This window comes from Nannobrachium achirus (assembly GCF_963921795.1).
Source record: "Nannobrachium achirus genome assembly, chromosome: 7".
NCBI lineage: Eukaryota > Metazoa > Chordata > Actinopteri > Myctophiformes > Myctophidae > Nannobrachium > Nannobrachium achirus.
Window position 1 is genome coordinate 35,238,859 of NC_137816.1, and position 15,741 is coordinate 35,254,599.

The 15,741-nt window shown below is 41.9% G+C and overlaps 1 protein-coding gene across 2 annotated transcripts in view; it reads left to right on the forward strand.

Annotated features, from left to right (window-relative positions):
* Positions 1-15,741, forward strand: part of nfat5b (nuclear factor of activated T cells 5b) — a 40,308-nt gene that overhangs the window by 15,770 nt on the left and 8,797 nt on the right. Inside the window, exons 2-9 of one of the 2 annotated variants that reach the window (XM_080729315.1) lie at positions 4,834-4,959; positions 8,896-9,562; positions 10,957-11,146; positions 12,104-12,294; positions 12,957-13,129; positions 14,761-14,895; positions 14,990-15,042; positions 15,735-15,741. The exon at positions 15,735-15,741 is cut by the window's right edge and continues 126 nt beyond it. In XM_080729315.1, the coding sequence (XP_080585441.1) occupies positions 4,834-4,959; positions 8,896-9,562; positions 10,957-11,146; positions 12,104-12,294; positions 12,957-13,129; positions 14,761-14,895; positions 14,990-15,042; positions 15,735-15,741 (1,542 nt within the window). Of the gene's footprint in view, positions 1-4,833; positions 4,960-7,720; positions 8,275-8,895; positions 9,563-10,956; positions 11,147-12,103; positions 12,295-12,956; positions 13,130-14,760; positions 14,896-14,989; positions 15,043-15,734 lie in introns of those variants that run through there. The other variant, XM_080729316.1, reaches the window with a different exon arrangement.

Below are 15,741 nucleotides of genomic sequence, written 5' to 3' on the forward strand. Positions count from 1 at the left end.
CCTATGCTGGGAACCAGTGTTCTGTGCTCATCCAAACAGTTTGAAACTAAAGGGCTTAGGGATTGAAGAGGCATGGGCTAGTTTCACTAAGTTCCAGGTTTGTCTGTCGTACACAGCCAGTGGTAACAATGGGAGGGTTAAGTATCCGATACACACCGAACCCTGGGACTCAGCTGCAAGTAATTAAAGCTGGCAGTTGGCAGAGAGTCAGGCGACTGTAATGGCCGCTGTAAGTTCATACCATAATATTTGGATGATGAATCGGCCTTCTAGTAAAAGTGTTGTCGTGTTGTTGACCTAAGGCTTTCTCCCCTCCCTGTGTCCTGCTGGCCCCGAGGGGAGACAGAGAGAGGGGAGAGAGAAAGGCTTTTGTGCAGCCCTGCTCCCTCTACTGTAATGAGATCTGCTATTTATTTGGCATGCCAGGACTTTTGCCTTGACCTGCATAGTCTTGTTTTACTGTACCACTTCTCTATACAGTTCAGTTTTCCCTAAGGTGCATACAGATCCCAAAACTCCAATGAAATGGATAACCTTTAGGGAGGCTTCTCCATGAGCCATTGCCTTGAGTTTGACATGGCTATACTGGAAATCTAAGTATATTGAGGTATTCTGGGGTAATGCATTCATAAAGGGAAGACAAGATCTGGATTTAGACATTTGATCCTTATTTGAGGTGTAAGGTTTACACGGTAAACAAGGATGTGACCAATCTAAACAATGCCAGTGTGAATGTGAGACTATAATTAGCAGCAAACTATTGCAGTTTTAAAAAGTATAGTTTGTTCATTTGAATGAAAGGCAGAAGTTTTAGTCTACATCAGGCCGTGTTGTGTGTGTGTGTGTGTGTGTGTGTGTGTGTGTGTGTGTGTGTGTGTGTGTGTGAGAGAGAGAGAGTTTTTAGTCAGCGTTTACAGTATACCAGGGGGGCTTTGTACTGTTTTTTCACCTAATTAACACATCTTGGAAAAGGATGGCAGCAGTTTCTGGTGACTGCTGTACATGTTGCAGGGTTTCTGGTGGCTGGGGTATATGTTTGGGGTGGAGGTGTTTTGGCACTGATGCAGTAGTGGACTGTAAGGCTTACGTTTACATTCACTGATAATTTGGACATAATTAATCATGGAGCGCAAGTATTACTTTCGGTGCTGTCTGTTTCTGGCCGACAGTACAAGGGCAGGGCCATTAGCCAATGAGGGAGCAGCATTCTTGGTGACGTCACCACCAACAAGTGTGACCTGATATATTATATATATAAATAACCAGTAAGACTCCCTAATCGGGAGTCGGGACATGAGCGACCGTAAGGTCGCATATAATTAAATGTATACAAAATTGCCCTGTCTTCTTCTGTAAACCAGCAAAGGTGATAAGACAATGGTAAGCACCACTTTGTGTGGTTTTTAGGCAAGGTCTGTAGGAGCAGTGTCCATTAATGTTGTCAGCTAAAAGCAGCCTCATGGTGGCGCTAGAACAGGGACATGTGAGAAATGATATGGCATGGATAGGGGCAATGGTGCCGGAGATAAGTCTAGGTCCAAAAGTGTGACGTGACGTTACAGACAGACGGAGGGACTGACGGACAGCCGGTGGAGGTTTTGTTAGTAACTGCAACGTGACGGTCGCAACAAGGTGCAAGTTGGCACATCGACGAGTGCAGTCTAGTTCTCTAATTATTTCTATCAACAATCATTTCCTAACAGGATTATGCCTGACATAACCCATCTGTGTATTCAAGTTACAAATTACTCATTATACCTTTTTTCTGCATTGGAGACACTAGAATTATGGAGAACTAGGCAGATTCCCATTGGGACAATGCTAGCTAAGCTGGGAAAGGCCATCGTTTGTGCAGTACCCATTATCATAGTACTTGGAGACCAGTCTATGATGTCAGTACTATACCAGTAAGACTCCCTAATCGGGAGATAAGCGACCGTAGGTCGCTTATCTCCACAAATAGGGCAAAAATGTGTTTTTCCAAAATCTTCCTGATCCATGTTGATGACATGAGTGTAGACATACTGTGTAGTGATTTTCGTGATTTTAGGGCAAAATCTGTAGGAGCAGTGTCCAAAAATGTGTTTTTAAAAATCGGCGTGAAGGTGGCGCTATATGGGACAGATTCATGTTGATGGGATGAGTGTAGACATACTGTGTAGCGATTTGCGTGATTTTAGGGCAAAAACTGTAGGAGCAGTGTCCAAAAATGTGTTTTAGAAATCGGCCTGAAGGTGGCGCTAGAAGAGGGCCATGTGAGAAATGAGGGGTGGGGTCTCCGCGTTGCCTTGGCGGACGAATAGGTACCGGCCCCGGCTCTCCCGGACCCTCCTAGCCCTAGTTACGGCATTTTATGTGAGCTGCAGTGGAGGGGGTCCTCCACTGGGGTGCCACCACTTTTGCATCCGTTCTGGAGCAGCAGGAGTCGGTGGTCCCCGGGAATTCCCCGTGAGCAGCCCCGTTGGGGTGGTCATTTGGTCATTTTTGCACATTTGGTCATTTTTTACATCTGGGGGTCCCCCAGGGACCTGGGGGTCCCTGGAGCTCCGGGGGTCCTTGGAGGTTGTAGTTTGGCAGCCAAGGAGCGTGTGTGCATATGGGCATAAAAGGGACAGTCCGTCTGTCTGGGTAATGCTTGTCTTTTTTGTTGATTGACTCTCATGGCAATTGCTGATCCAACTGACTTCCCAATGGCGCAGTTTACTGTCAGAACCGACTGTCCGTGCTGTACGGGTAACGCCTGACACTGTGGTTCCCCTGACACATCACTGTCTTGGCCATCTGGCCAGTGTGGCACAGAGTCACAGTGATGTCACAGTGATGTGGACATCATAGATGTCGATATATGGGCACAAAAGGGACAGATTCACAGTGTCACAGTGATGTGGACAATGGACATCAGGGATCTCCATAAATGGACATAAAATGGATTTGGTTCCCCTGTCATCCCAGGGATCTCCATATCTCCAGTCCATATACGGGCATAAAAGGGATTTGTTCCCCTGGAATCACAGGGATCTCCATATATGGGCATAAAAGGGACAGTCCGTCTGTCTGGGTAATGCTTGTCTTTTTTGTTGATTGACTCTCATGCTCTGACATCACGCTCTGACATCACTGTGATGTCATGGGAACCAAATCCCTTTTATTGCCATATATGGAGATCCCTGTGATGCCAGGGGAACCAAATCCCGTTTATGCAAATATATGGAGATATGGAGATCCCTGTGATGCCAGGGGAACCAAATAACTTTTATGCCCATATATGGAGATCCCTGATGTCATCAATATTAAGCCCATATCTGTGAAAGCCAATATATAATCACTGTGATGTCAGGGGAACCAAATCCCTTTTATTGCCATATATGGAGATCCCTGTGATGCCAGGGGAACAAAATCCCTTTGGCCAGATGGCCAAGACATGGCGCGACCTCGCCCTTTGTCGCCCTGATTCGTCTTACTGGTTATATTGGTGTTAATATTCTCTACCGTAGTGATTGGTTAAAATAATGTTTTATTAATTCAAATACAACCCCGATTTCAGCTTAAACTGAGAAAACAAAAATGCTGTGGCTTTTGAAGGAGGATTTGTATTTCTCAGAAAAGCAGTAGTCAACTAGAAGCAGTGCTCTTCCGAGCACAGGTCTCCACCAGGCCAGGCGTCCTGGTGGTGCTACTGTATAATAGGCCAATGTAAAAAGGGTGGCATATGTTCTTCACCTTAGATCTTTCATGGCAATCGGACGCTGCATGCATGATTTGAGGCATTGTGTTCCAAAAATGTGTTTTGCTAAAGTCTACCTGCTGGTGGCGCTATAACAGCCCAATGTGAAAAAGGTATCATTTGTTCGTTGACCTAGTGGGTATATGTGTGGCAAATTTCACACTAATCGCAAGCTGCGTTGATGATTTGAGGCATTTTGTTCAAAAACGGAGCAATCCCGCAAACTTTGGAAGCCAATATTAGCCAATTAGGATGGAATATGAAATATGAGACTGATCGGACTTGATCACATGACTATAGAGATACTGTGTACCGATTTGCATGATTTTTGGATAAAATCTCAAGGAATAATAGGAAAAATTGTGTTTTACATAAGTTGGCCTCCTGGTGGCGCTATAAAAGGCTGATGTGAAAAATGCAGGGAAAGGGTTTTTCCTTGGCCTCTAGGGAGTGCGCTTACAAAGTTTGAAACTGATCGGTGGAGTTATAGGTAAAACCACAAATCGGCCTGTTATAGCGCCACCATGAGGCTGATTTCAAAAATTTGAAGTGGCATTTCTTCCTCGACCTAGTGGGAACGTGTGTGCGCGATTTCATGATAATTGCACTTTGCGTTTGGGATTTGAGGCATTTTGTTCAAAACGGCTCAATCCTACAAACTTTGGAAGCCAATCTTAGCCAATCAGGATGGAATATGCAAAAACGGACAGATCCGTCTCGATCACATGACTGTCGAGATACTGCCTACCGATTTGTAGGATTTTTGGACAAAATCTGTAAGAGCAGTGCACAGAAATGTGTTTTGTGAACATTGGCCACTAGGTGGCGCTAGAAAAGGCCCATTTGAAAAAATTAGGGCAGAGGTTCTAGATTGGCATCCAGGGAGTGTGTGTGCTCACTTTGGCAGCGTCCGGGCCAACGGCGACTGAGATTAGGTGCTCACAAACTGCGAGGACGCACGGACGGACGGACGGACGGACGCACGGACGCACGCACGGACGGACGGACGGACGGAGGGGAAAACATACTCTCCCCTCAGCCTTCGGCTGGTGGAGACAATTAGTGGTCAATTTGCCATCAATCTTTTTCTCCCTCTCTTCTCCCTCCAGAATCAGTGTATGACCTTCTTCCCAGAGAGTTGCAGTTGCCGTCCTCCGCTCTGCAGAACCACACTGCCATGAGCCAGAAGAGCGGTGGAGAGGCGGGGCCTCCTCCCTCAGCTGCTCTTGCTTCAGGTAAGCTCCTCCCACTCAGCGACTAATTTGGCAACCCCCCTGGGGGTCCTGACCCACAGGTTGAGAACCACTGCTCTTTATTATGGATTCCCCTTGTGCAAAGCGCAAACACGTGGCACAAGACTGCTGTATGAGAGCAGCACGCAGTATGTAGCTATCGATCATCCTCTCAGCCCGGTAGAATTTGCAAACAGGCTGTGCAATTTTAGAGGATAAAGATAACAGAAAAAGATGGGGAACAGACATTCCCTACCAACCAACCAACCGTAGTCAACACAACAGGTTGTTGGCTGGCAGAGATTAATTACAAACCATATCTTTTCCTTCCCATAGCCTTGCATCTCTGTTCTCGTAACATGAGTGCTCACCAAAACTTGCTCTGCGCTTCATAGTTAACGCTATGGCGTTTTATTAAACACTCTCAATAACAAGGCATGCCATCAAAAACAGTGCTTTGTCTCTGCAGCAACAAGTTAATCACTGTCTAGTCCAGTGCGTAATGTTCTTTATTTTTTCTTTTGTAAGGCAGTGCCATGGGCAGCGGCCATAAAGCAGTTGTTGATTCATGTATGATTGGCTTGTTTGTGTCCAATGAAGAATCTATGAAGGTTTTATGTAAATTCTAATATGAATAAATACATAATTCCAGCTTTTTACCTTTTTATGGGCATCTTTTTTTCTTCAGTTACAAAGATATTGTGATGTATCACAGATGAAATGTTTTGCAATATATAGCTGATATCATGTACTGTATCTTGATATCATCGCTATTGAGGGCCAAATATCGTGTTGTGAGTTGCTCGTATCATCCCACCCCTACTAAAAAATATGCAAATATGCAACTCTTCAAAGTATTCTAAAAACATAAAGATACAATACTCTGTATGTTTAAACAGTATGGGTGTCATGATCTCAGCTCAAGAATTGGATGCACAGCACTATCCTGTGATTAATAAGACTGTACCTATCTCACAATGATTTATGACTCAGTCTGACCTGAGAACATTGTGCTTTGCAGTTGGAGTCTAACTAAATTATGCATTTATATTCTTGAGAGATTATACCCCAGTACAGATTGCATGGGTGTGAGACTTGATTTGTCCCTTATTTGGCCAAAATCTGTAGGAGTACTGTCAAAAGATGATTATAGCAAAAATCGGACTCCTGGTGGTGCTATAACTGGCCGATCTGAATAATTGGGGGCAGAGGTTCTGCTCTGGCATGCAGGGAGTGTGTGTGCACAGTTTAGCTGCCAACGTGCGTAACGATGCCGCAGATTATCTGTTCACAGACGGACGCATGGACGGAAGGACGGACGGACAGACAGGTGCAAAACACTCATTAATCATTACAAACCTTTTGATTTAAGTAATTTGGCATATTCTTTTTATTAAACTTTATGACTAAAATCGTGAATTAAAATGCTAACAATAGCATCTTGGGACAACTCAACATTGTGTTTGGTCAATGGTATGAAATAATTGACTGATGTAAATAAGATTGAAACAACTACAGTATATAGTCGTGAGCAGTTAATTGTTCATTCCCTACTCAACCTTTACTATCCCAGAAGTGTTTTAAAGTGAAATATCCCTTTAAAATTGACCTTGGATCAAAGTGCTAACTTACTGCAGTTTGGTCTGTTTTTACTTTTACTTATGAAAACATACATTTTAAAAATAGGTCACCTTGATTATGAGTCAAAAGTGAGAGTGGTCCCAGTGATGAAGGTGTGGTTCTTTAATAGTTTGTAAATAGCCTATGATTTAAAAATGTGCTTGAGGGAAATGCAATGTAAGCCATTGACCAAACTCAGTGTCTCAGAATTGAATGCCAGTCACTGTTCTTTTTAGTTTTTTAAATACTTGATCAGATTTCAGAAAAATGTCCTCCTTCAATTTAAAAGACGGTATTGTGGAATACAGTAGAAGCCTTTATATATTTAGTAGACAATGCAAACTCACTTTGAGTAATCTAAAAAATAGCTAGTAGTTTCATAACATAAGTGTCAGTGCTAAGTTTGATAAACAGGTACACTGCATAGTTACTTTGATCAGATTACCTGCCTTATTAATTAGAGTGTGTTTATCTTGCGCTCTGCAGGCTGTGTGGACTGCAGGGGAGAGGGGGTGGAGTTAAGAGTTTTTGCAGAAGCGCTTTTTAGTACTTCTCATTTTTTACATTTTATTTTGAACCAACACAATGAACGAAAATTGAACGAGTTATTTGGTTCCTGACCGACATGACGATATACAGTATGAAAATCTGCCGCCATCCACTGAATGCAAAATAAATTATGCCAGGGACATAGTGCGCAGGCTATAACATGCCAATGTGAAAAGGATGCCATTTTGCATTTCCTCTGAGGAACAAATGGCATCCTTTTCACATTGGCATGTTATAGCGCCACCAGCAGGACAACATTTGCAACATACATTTTTGGAACAAAATGCCTCAAATCATGAATGCAGCTTCAGACAACCGTGAAAAGGCAGAAGAAGACATGGCACTCTTTTCACATTGGACTATTATAGCGCAACCAGGAGGCCACAATAACATAGCCTAACTGACCTGGCGAGACCTGTGCTCGGAAGAGCATTGCTTCTAGTTTCATCTGTCTTTGTGCATGTTTTCTGAAATCTTACGGATATAGTAGAAACTGAGCAGTGCCACCGGAAATCAACTGCCCATTTAGCTGAAGGGAGAGACTTAAAAATAACGTTTAAAGGACTTGTCTATTACAACACCAGAGTAATATGCCTACACTTAATGTCCTTGCATTATTACATGGTTCATTCCTCCTGCAGTTGTACATGAGCTTAATTCCAATTAGCCTAATCCTCTGGAAAGAGAGAATCAGACAAAAACTGATTGAGAGGGCAATTTAGTTTAGTGTAGCAGTAGTCCTACCGTAGTATTTTCGGCAGACTAACGCCTTAAAGCAGGGGTCTTCAACGTTTTAAGGCCAAGGACCCCTTAGTTGAGAGAGAGAGATGAAGCAGGGACCCCCACAACCTGTTCATAGATTCCATATAGTTTAATTGTTTGACAGCACAATCATCATTCATGTCACTTTGTGTTTTCAGATATTTAACCACTTGAACCATCAATATTTAATAAACTTGACCTTTCACTCAAAAAAAGTTCCTTTTACTCTTTTTGCCCTGTTTTATGAATATTTTTGACAAATTCTTACACTATTTTTAATGTTCAGCATTTTATTGCTCATTCGCTGTCTCGTTTGTATTCCAGGAAGTTCCCTCTGAAGCAGGGAGTGTCTGCATATAAAATGGTCTGCAGTTCTCTGCTTCATAGGTCAGAAGCTTGTTTATTTTGTCTCTGTGGCTACATGCAGTCCCAACTAAATTCATATGTCAACCTGTATGGCAAAAAGATCCAATTGGCATGCATCATCTTACACACATGTAATCCTGACCTTTTGCATTCCAATACATGGATGAATAATGGCAAATGTTGTAATCAGTCTGATAAATATCAACCAAATTTAACATGCATGAAATTCATTGTAATTGGATTGAATTTTCCATTACATTTTGATTAATCTACCAAATGTTTGTCGTTATCTTTATTCATATTTTGGCAAACATTCTGGCACCTTTCTAAACCATCCCACATACATGCAAGCACACACACACGCACACATGCACACGCGCACACACACACACACACACACACACACACACACACACACACACACACACACACACACACACACACACACACACACACACACACACACACACACACACACAATTCAATACAAATTTAGTATTTGGATGACTGAAGAAATATTTGAGGGAAAAAAAGGAGAAAACAAAACAAAATAATCACAGACAAATTTCGCTGCTTAAATGGGACTGCTAGCCAGCGATGGTTGAGATTCCTTTATTGACTGTGAATTTGTGTACACTGTAGATGCCACCGTTGTCTCCTCTTCTATGACCATGGGAGACCACCGCAGTGCTTACCCCACCTCTTCCAGCTCCAGCGTGCATTCCGCTACCTCAGCCAGCGACCAGACCCCAGCTCACAGCAGCAGTGTTGATCCAGAGGACAACCGGAGTAGCAGAGTGGTGCCAGAGGTTCTCGGGGCCGAGGCTGGGAGCGGCAACAGCGGGAATGGCAGCAACTGCAGGTCCAGTACGGAGAAAGGAGGAGGAGGATGTGGATCCTCAGGGGGAGGAAGAGGGGGTTCCTCTCAGGAGGCTCAGCATCACCACCAGACGACCCCCTCCAAACGAGGGGCACGCACCGTGCTCAACATCTCGCCTCCGCCGGAAGACCTGTTTGATGACAGCCACATGTCCTGCCAAGATGGCTCGGTCCTCGACTCCGAGCAGAGCAACAGCATCTGGATGGACGACTCACTCTCCAACTTCAGCGTCCTCAGTTCTGCCTCTTACAATGACAACACGGAGCTGCCGCGCAAGTCCCGCAAACGCACCCCTCGCCAGAGGCCTGGTCCTAAGCCTGTATCCGCAGAGGAAGCCAGCATGGATGTGTTTGATGCAGACAGTGCCAAAGGGCCACACTTTGTTCTGTCCCAGCTAGGGCCCGACAGCAAGGGCTGTCCCAAAGGGAGGTTAGTGCACCCTTGTTTCTGTTAAGGCTAAAGTTTCTACAGTACTGCTGACTTTGTGTCATTGTCCTTCTATATCTGATTCAGCTTTCATGAGAACCCTTGATTATGCTGATCTATTATTGATAACCTGAACAAAGTAAAAAAAATATATATAAATAATTTAGTACTTTTAATGGTATTTTAGTCGCAGTGGCTAAACACTTTTGGTAGTTGGAAATAATGGAAATAATACAGGCCAGGATTGGGGGTGTCAATCTGAATTACTGTCTAGCTCAGGGGTCTTCAACAGGGGGTCCGCGACCCCTAGGGGGTCCGCGGAGGTACTGCAGGGGGTCCGCGAAATTATTGCTTAAAAAAAAAAAAAGAAAAAAGATTTCAAAAAATGTTTTTTTTTTGCCTTTTTCCACATTTATGTTAAAAAATAAATCATGATTCTATCCATTTTGAATAGCTTGAATACATGATTACTATGCAATTGACAGATTGTTGATATTATTGACATTTGTTCTCAGTTAATAAGTAGTATGTTTAGAAATGGTAGTGGTACGGCCCACCCTGCTCGCTGTAACTTGTACTTGTTTAAAATAAAAAAATATGTCGTAGCCCCGACCCCCCCACCCCACGAGGTGGTAGGGGGTCCCTGCTCCATCTCCCCATCAGTTTGGGGGTCCCCGGCCTGAAAACGTTGAAGACCCCTGGTCTAGCTTGTTCTTCGATTATAGTCATACAGCACTTTCAGTCATTATAAGAGTAAGTGTGAGGAAATGAAACATTGTGACGGAACTATTTGATAGACCACAGGCTCTACTCTTCCTCCTACTTACTGGCTGAAGAGACAGGGTTAGATAGATAGGGAGTGGCAGGATACCCAAACATAAACAATGTTCAGCCACGATGAATCACACTGAGCTCTTTCAAAGACTGGAGGATAAACAGAGAAGATTAAAGAAACTGATAAGTCTGAATACTCTTGTTGATAGGTGGCCTGACTCCCACTGCTCATAGCACAGTGTTATTCTGATTCTTATCAAAGAGGTCCCCACAGTTTTTCCCATTCCTTGTTATAGATATTTATGTCTTATCACCGTCATGGTTTGGCTACATCACTGAAAACAAGTGAACAGTTTCCAAGTGCTGACAAGGTTCTTCCAAACAAAGGAAACACACCAGCAGTTGAATGGATTTTCCATCTCCAGTATATAGACAAACCAAATCAAGGAACAGAATGGGTTACTGCTAGTCGAGGTCATACTGTGACCTCTTGCTCACTACAGTGATACAGTATGGCTATTAACTATGGATATGGAATACTGCATTCCCATCCAAAAAGTAACTTGTTCTTGCCAATCTGAAATAATCTGGTGATGTTTCTGCCAAACCTGTCTGTCTTTCAGTTCTCCAGATGGTCCTCAGCCCACCAGTCAGAAAGGAGGACCGCTTTCAGTGCAGTATCCTCAAAAGTGTGAAGGGAAAGAGCTGAAGATCCTAGTCCAGCCTGAGACGCAGCACAGAGCCCGCTACCTGACTGAGGGTAGCAGAGGTTCTGTCAAGGACCGTACTCAGCAGGGATTCCCCACTGTAAAGGTAAACTTTAAACTAATAATACAGTTTGTAAATGTGTTAGTTACTGTTTTTCTTCTTCTCTTTTTTTCTTTATTCTTTTTTTTTATGTGCTTTTAGCCCTTTGCCTCACCTTCATCAAACGTCACCATCAACTAGCTTCAGGCTCATTGTTGCAAAACTCCTCACTGAATAAACATTCTTAAGTTAGTGATTCAGTGAATGTTGGAGGTTGTGTAGAGACAGGTATGTGTTGAAACAGATCTACCTCCAGGCATTTTTATGTCATTAAAAATGTGGTGAGGCAACACACAATCACAACAAACTAATGCAAATAGTTGGTTGTTGTTGATTACAGGGTACAGTTTTGTAACGGTACAGTTCACTGGTACAAGGTCAACTAAAAGGATACGCTTATTTACATTGAGATACTTTTTTTAAATCATAACGTTGAATGACAGACAGACAGATCACAGTAGTCACAAAATGTGGTCAGTCATTTCTATTATCTACTTTTAAAGAATACCATACCAAATATTTGTCTTATTTGTGTTTTTAATTAATCTTACATTTGTTTACATTTTTATATAATTTAAAAGCTTTACTTTTCTTTACACTGTAGATGTGTTAAATGATAATTTCTTTTTTTAAATGATTCAGTGCAAATCACAGTGCAGTCTGATGCCAAATAGCAGCAGTAACACAAAAAAATAATAAGAATTGTGAATCTAGAGGATCTAAAAGCTCACAAAGCGTCACATCGCAACACGTTGTGAGTCTGTAAAAGCCACTATTTTCACTATTTATGTATGACACTGTTGTGCACCGTTACGAAGTATGAAATAACTTCATGTGGTTAATTATTATATATATTTTATAATCGTTGATATACCATTTTTTAAAAGTTTTAAAAACGCACTTTCCGATGAATGCAGATGCAGACCTAATATTTTCTAATGTGAGTTTCCATATCATACACAGCTGGAGGGAGTAAATGAGGCGGTGGCATTGCAGGTGTTTGTGGGTAATGATGCTGGACGTGTGAAGCCTCACGGCTTCTACCAAGCCTGCAAGGTGACTGGACGGAACACCACGGCCTGCAAGGAGATAGACGTTGAGGGCACAACTGTTATTGAGGTGTCCTTGGATCCGAGCACCAACATGACACTAGCGTATGTGCCTTGCTCGAATGTACACACAATACATGAACTGAGCATTTCTTCCTATTTTCTTGTTTGAATGAGCAAGACATGGCTGTCGGGCAGAAACCTTGTATGTGTAAAATGGGGGTGGGCGGGATAACCTGTGTTCCAAATAGAACCAATGTAGTTACTTAGCCACAAGCCCTTGTTAATACTTTTCATTGGTTAAATATGTATAAACCCTACAGGCAGGTTTAACCACTTTCAATCTGGCATCCCTATTTTGGGCATTTTCCCAAATTATCAAACCATTTTCAAAAATAGCAAAGATTTTAGATGTACAAATCACATGTCGTATCACAATGCATTGTGAGCTTGTAAAACACCAATTTTTGCTACTTTTTATGTAATGTAGAATTTAGAAAAAGGAAAAAAAAGATGAATTATGGTGATAACAAGGTTTCTAATATAGAGCGAAGAAATACAAGATTTTTGCATTGTTTCATACACTACATAGAGAGAGCCTGTTTGAATAATTGCCGTTACTTATTTAGAATGAAAGTAGTCTACAAAGTGGCCCCTGATGGGAGCTGTGAAGTATTGAGACTGTGCTACTGTATAGATCTGCAGATGGAGAATTGTTTTGTGTCAGACGGCAAGCGTTCCATATTAACTGCAGCCTTCCTCTACAGAGTGGACTGTGCTGGGATCCTGAAGCTCCGTAATGCCGATGTAGAGGCCCGCATCGGCGTGGCCGGCTCCAAGAAGAAGAGCACACGTGCAAGGCTAGTGTTCAGGGTCAACATCCCCCGTCCCGATGGATCCCTGCTCACGTTACAAACTCCATCATGTCCCATCCTCTGTAGTGAGTGGTTTTGTATTATTCAAGGAAGTAAACAAAACAGCATAACATAATGAAAAGATATACCTGTATACCTGATTATGAATGCTTGGAAAAGATTCCACCACAGATATTTCCATATACATTCTTACCAATGGTTTTGCCATAGTATGACAAAACAAACCATTTCAGAGTGGCAAAACGGATAGCTTACAAGTAACCTACTTTAGTTAATAATTGACAGCATAAATTGAACCATTTCCTTTGAAGCTAGAGGTCTCGCGTCTAATGTTTAATGTAGCCTCAGGTCAGGAGTCCATTGTCTTTTGATGTTTGTATTTGAAGACAATGTGTAAAGACACCCTTCAGGTTCAAGTGCTCCTCATAATAAAGTATAGGGTGTGGTCGCTCTCAAAAACAGGATAGACCGCTTAGGGCCACAAGAAAGTTTCGTTCGAAGTATTGTTGGGAGAATTATATTGCAAGGAGAGAGAAGGAAAGAAAGACGTAAAAGAGCTGTGTGGACTTAATTCTATTGTTTACCAAGTAGCAGCAAGCAATCAAATGTCTTTCTGTAAAATGTGAAATAGAAATAGCATTAACATAAGTGTGTGTGCGTATATGTGCATAACGGAGTGGTTTATGGGGACCTGTGAAATCTGTAGGGAAGACGAGGTCAGTGGGAGGAGCCTTGACATGTTTATAGCAACATTTGGCTTTTGTAAGGCTGTGGGAACGGTCTGAGTCCTATAAAAACATGAGGTCTCTGTTGATTTGTAAAAGAAAATAAACTCAACCAGTTGAGTTTACACTGTAGCCTATTGTTAAATGTCTCAAAGTGTGCATAGTGAATGTCTTAGTTATTCTTCTTCAAGACATTCAGTTTAAATATTGATTTGTGAAGATTTTCTCTCTTTTTTTTTTCAATCAATCAATCGATGTCACAAAAGATTAAATAATTATCCTTTTGGACTTGTTATAGACCACCAAACCTATTACTAATAATTGATTATACGCTCTTATCTGTTTTTAAGTACCTCAGCTCTATTGCGTTTCAATTCTTTGTCTGCCACATTCCTGCAAGTCACAGAAAATCCAGAAAGAATGTTTGATTCCGGTGACAATAGGACAGTTAATGTTTAAAATCACTTCCAAATATCTCCAGCATCCTGTGTTCACCAGGTAGAGATGTGACTCAAGTAACAATGCACTCGAAAATACTAATTTAGCATTGAGAACACTGAGGCTATAGTAACAATCATAGTTAACTGGTTCATACATCTTTGCTATTTCTGATTAATTGTTATCTTAATACTATAGGTAGCAATTTTAATTATGAACTAATTACATATAGTTACACACACACACACACACACACACACACACACACACACACACACACACACACACACACACACACACACACACACACATTTTATTATTACTTGTCACTCACATATTACTCGCAAATAAAGTAAAATTAATTAGTTTCCCCAGATGTGCCTTCCAAGAAATCACAAGGTAGATTTAGGAATTTAGGTCAAGTTCTTTTTTCTGTTGGGAATGCTGAGAAGTAGCATTTGTGCCCCACTGGAAATTGCAAGAATAGAAAAGCAGAAGTTGGGGTTAAACGGCTTTAATTGCCTTTTCTACAGCCCAGCCTGCAGGAGTGCCTGAGATCCTCAAGAAGTCACTCCACACTTGCTCAGTGAAGGGCGGAGAAGAGGTCTTCATCATTGGCAAGAACTTTCTCAAAGACACCAAAGTCATATTTCAGGAGAATGTTTCGGGTAAGAAATCTGTGTTTTATTTTATTTATTTATATTTGTTTCTTAATTATCTATGCTCTCCAACTAACACTGCTTATCTTCACTTGCCCTCCAGATGAGCAATCATGGAAGGCAGAAGCTGAAATTGATATGGAGCTGTTTCACCAGGTAGGACTCGAATGTTCAGTTTTCATTTTCGTTCCAAAGGATTAATACTGTTGACTATGGAGGTGATAGAAGCAGCCAGTCCAGATTTGCATGGGGATTAGATGTAATCATCTTAAATGGCTGCTTGTTCAAAGGTTTGAGTGGGCTCATTGTGTTGTAACCTAATTACTCTGAGCCACAGACGCTAGGGTGAGTGTGTCTCAATAGCCTTTTTAAAACCTTTGCCCTTGTAAACAGAAGGGTCAGAAGAAGGTGAGCAAGATGCAAGCATGATAATTATTTCTGAGAGCTGTGCCCTCAGAAATAATCCAGACATAATAAGTGTTAGCTGGCCAAGACATTATTTACTATGATGACTGATAACAATTAGTTTGTCCATCTTTGTTTATAGATAGAGTTATATTACATACAGTATTACATATCGTTGCTGTTGGGTGGAAACCTCGTACTGCATGTCCAAAACCAAACCCGTTACTTTTCAAGAAATGGAACGCACATTTTCTGAAATGGCGAAAATAGCTGATTTCAAGCTCGTGATGCATCACGGATTTGCGATGCAACGTATTGTGAGCTTGTAGATCAGCTATTTTCATTAGTTTAGCTTGACACTCTTGCATGACCTGACATTAAATGACGAAATGTGTCCATTCTTGTGTGACTGTAACCGTATTTTCCTTCTGATTACTCCAAAGAATCACT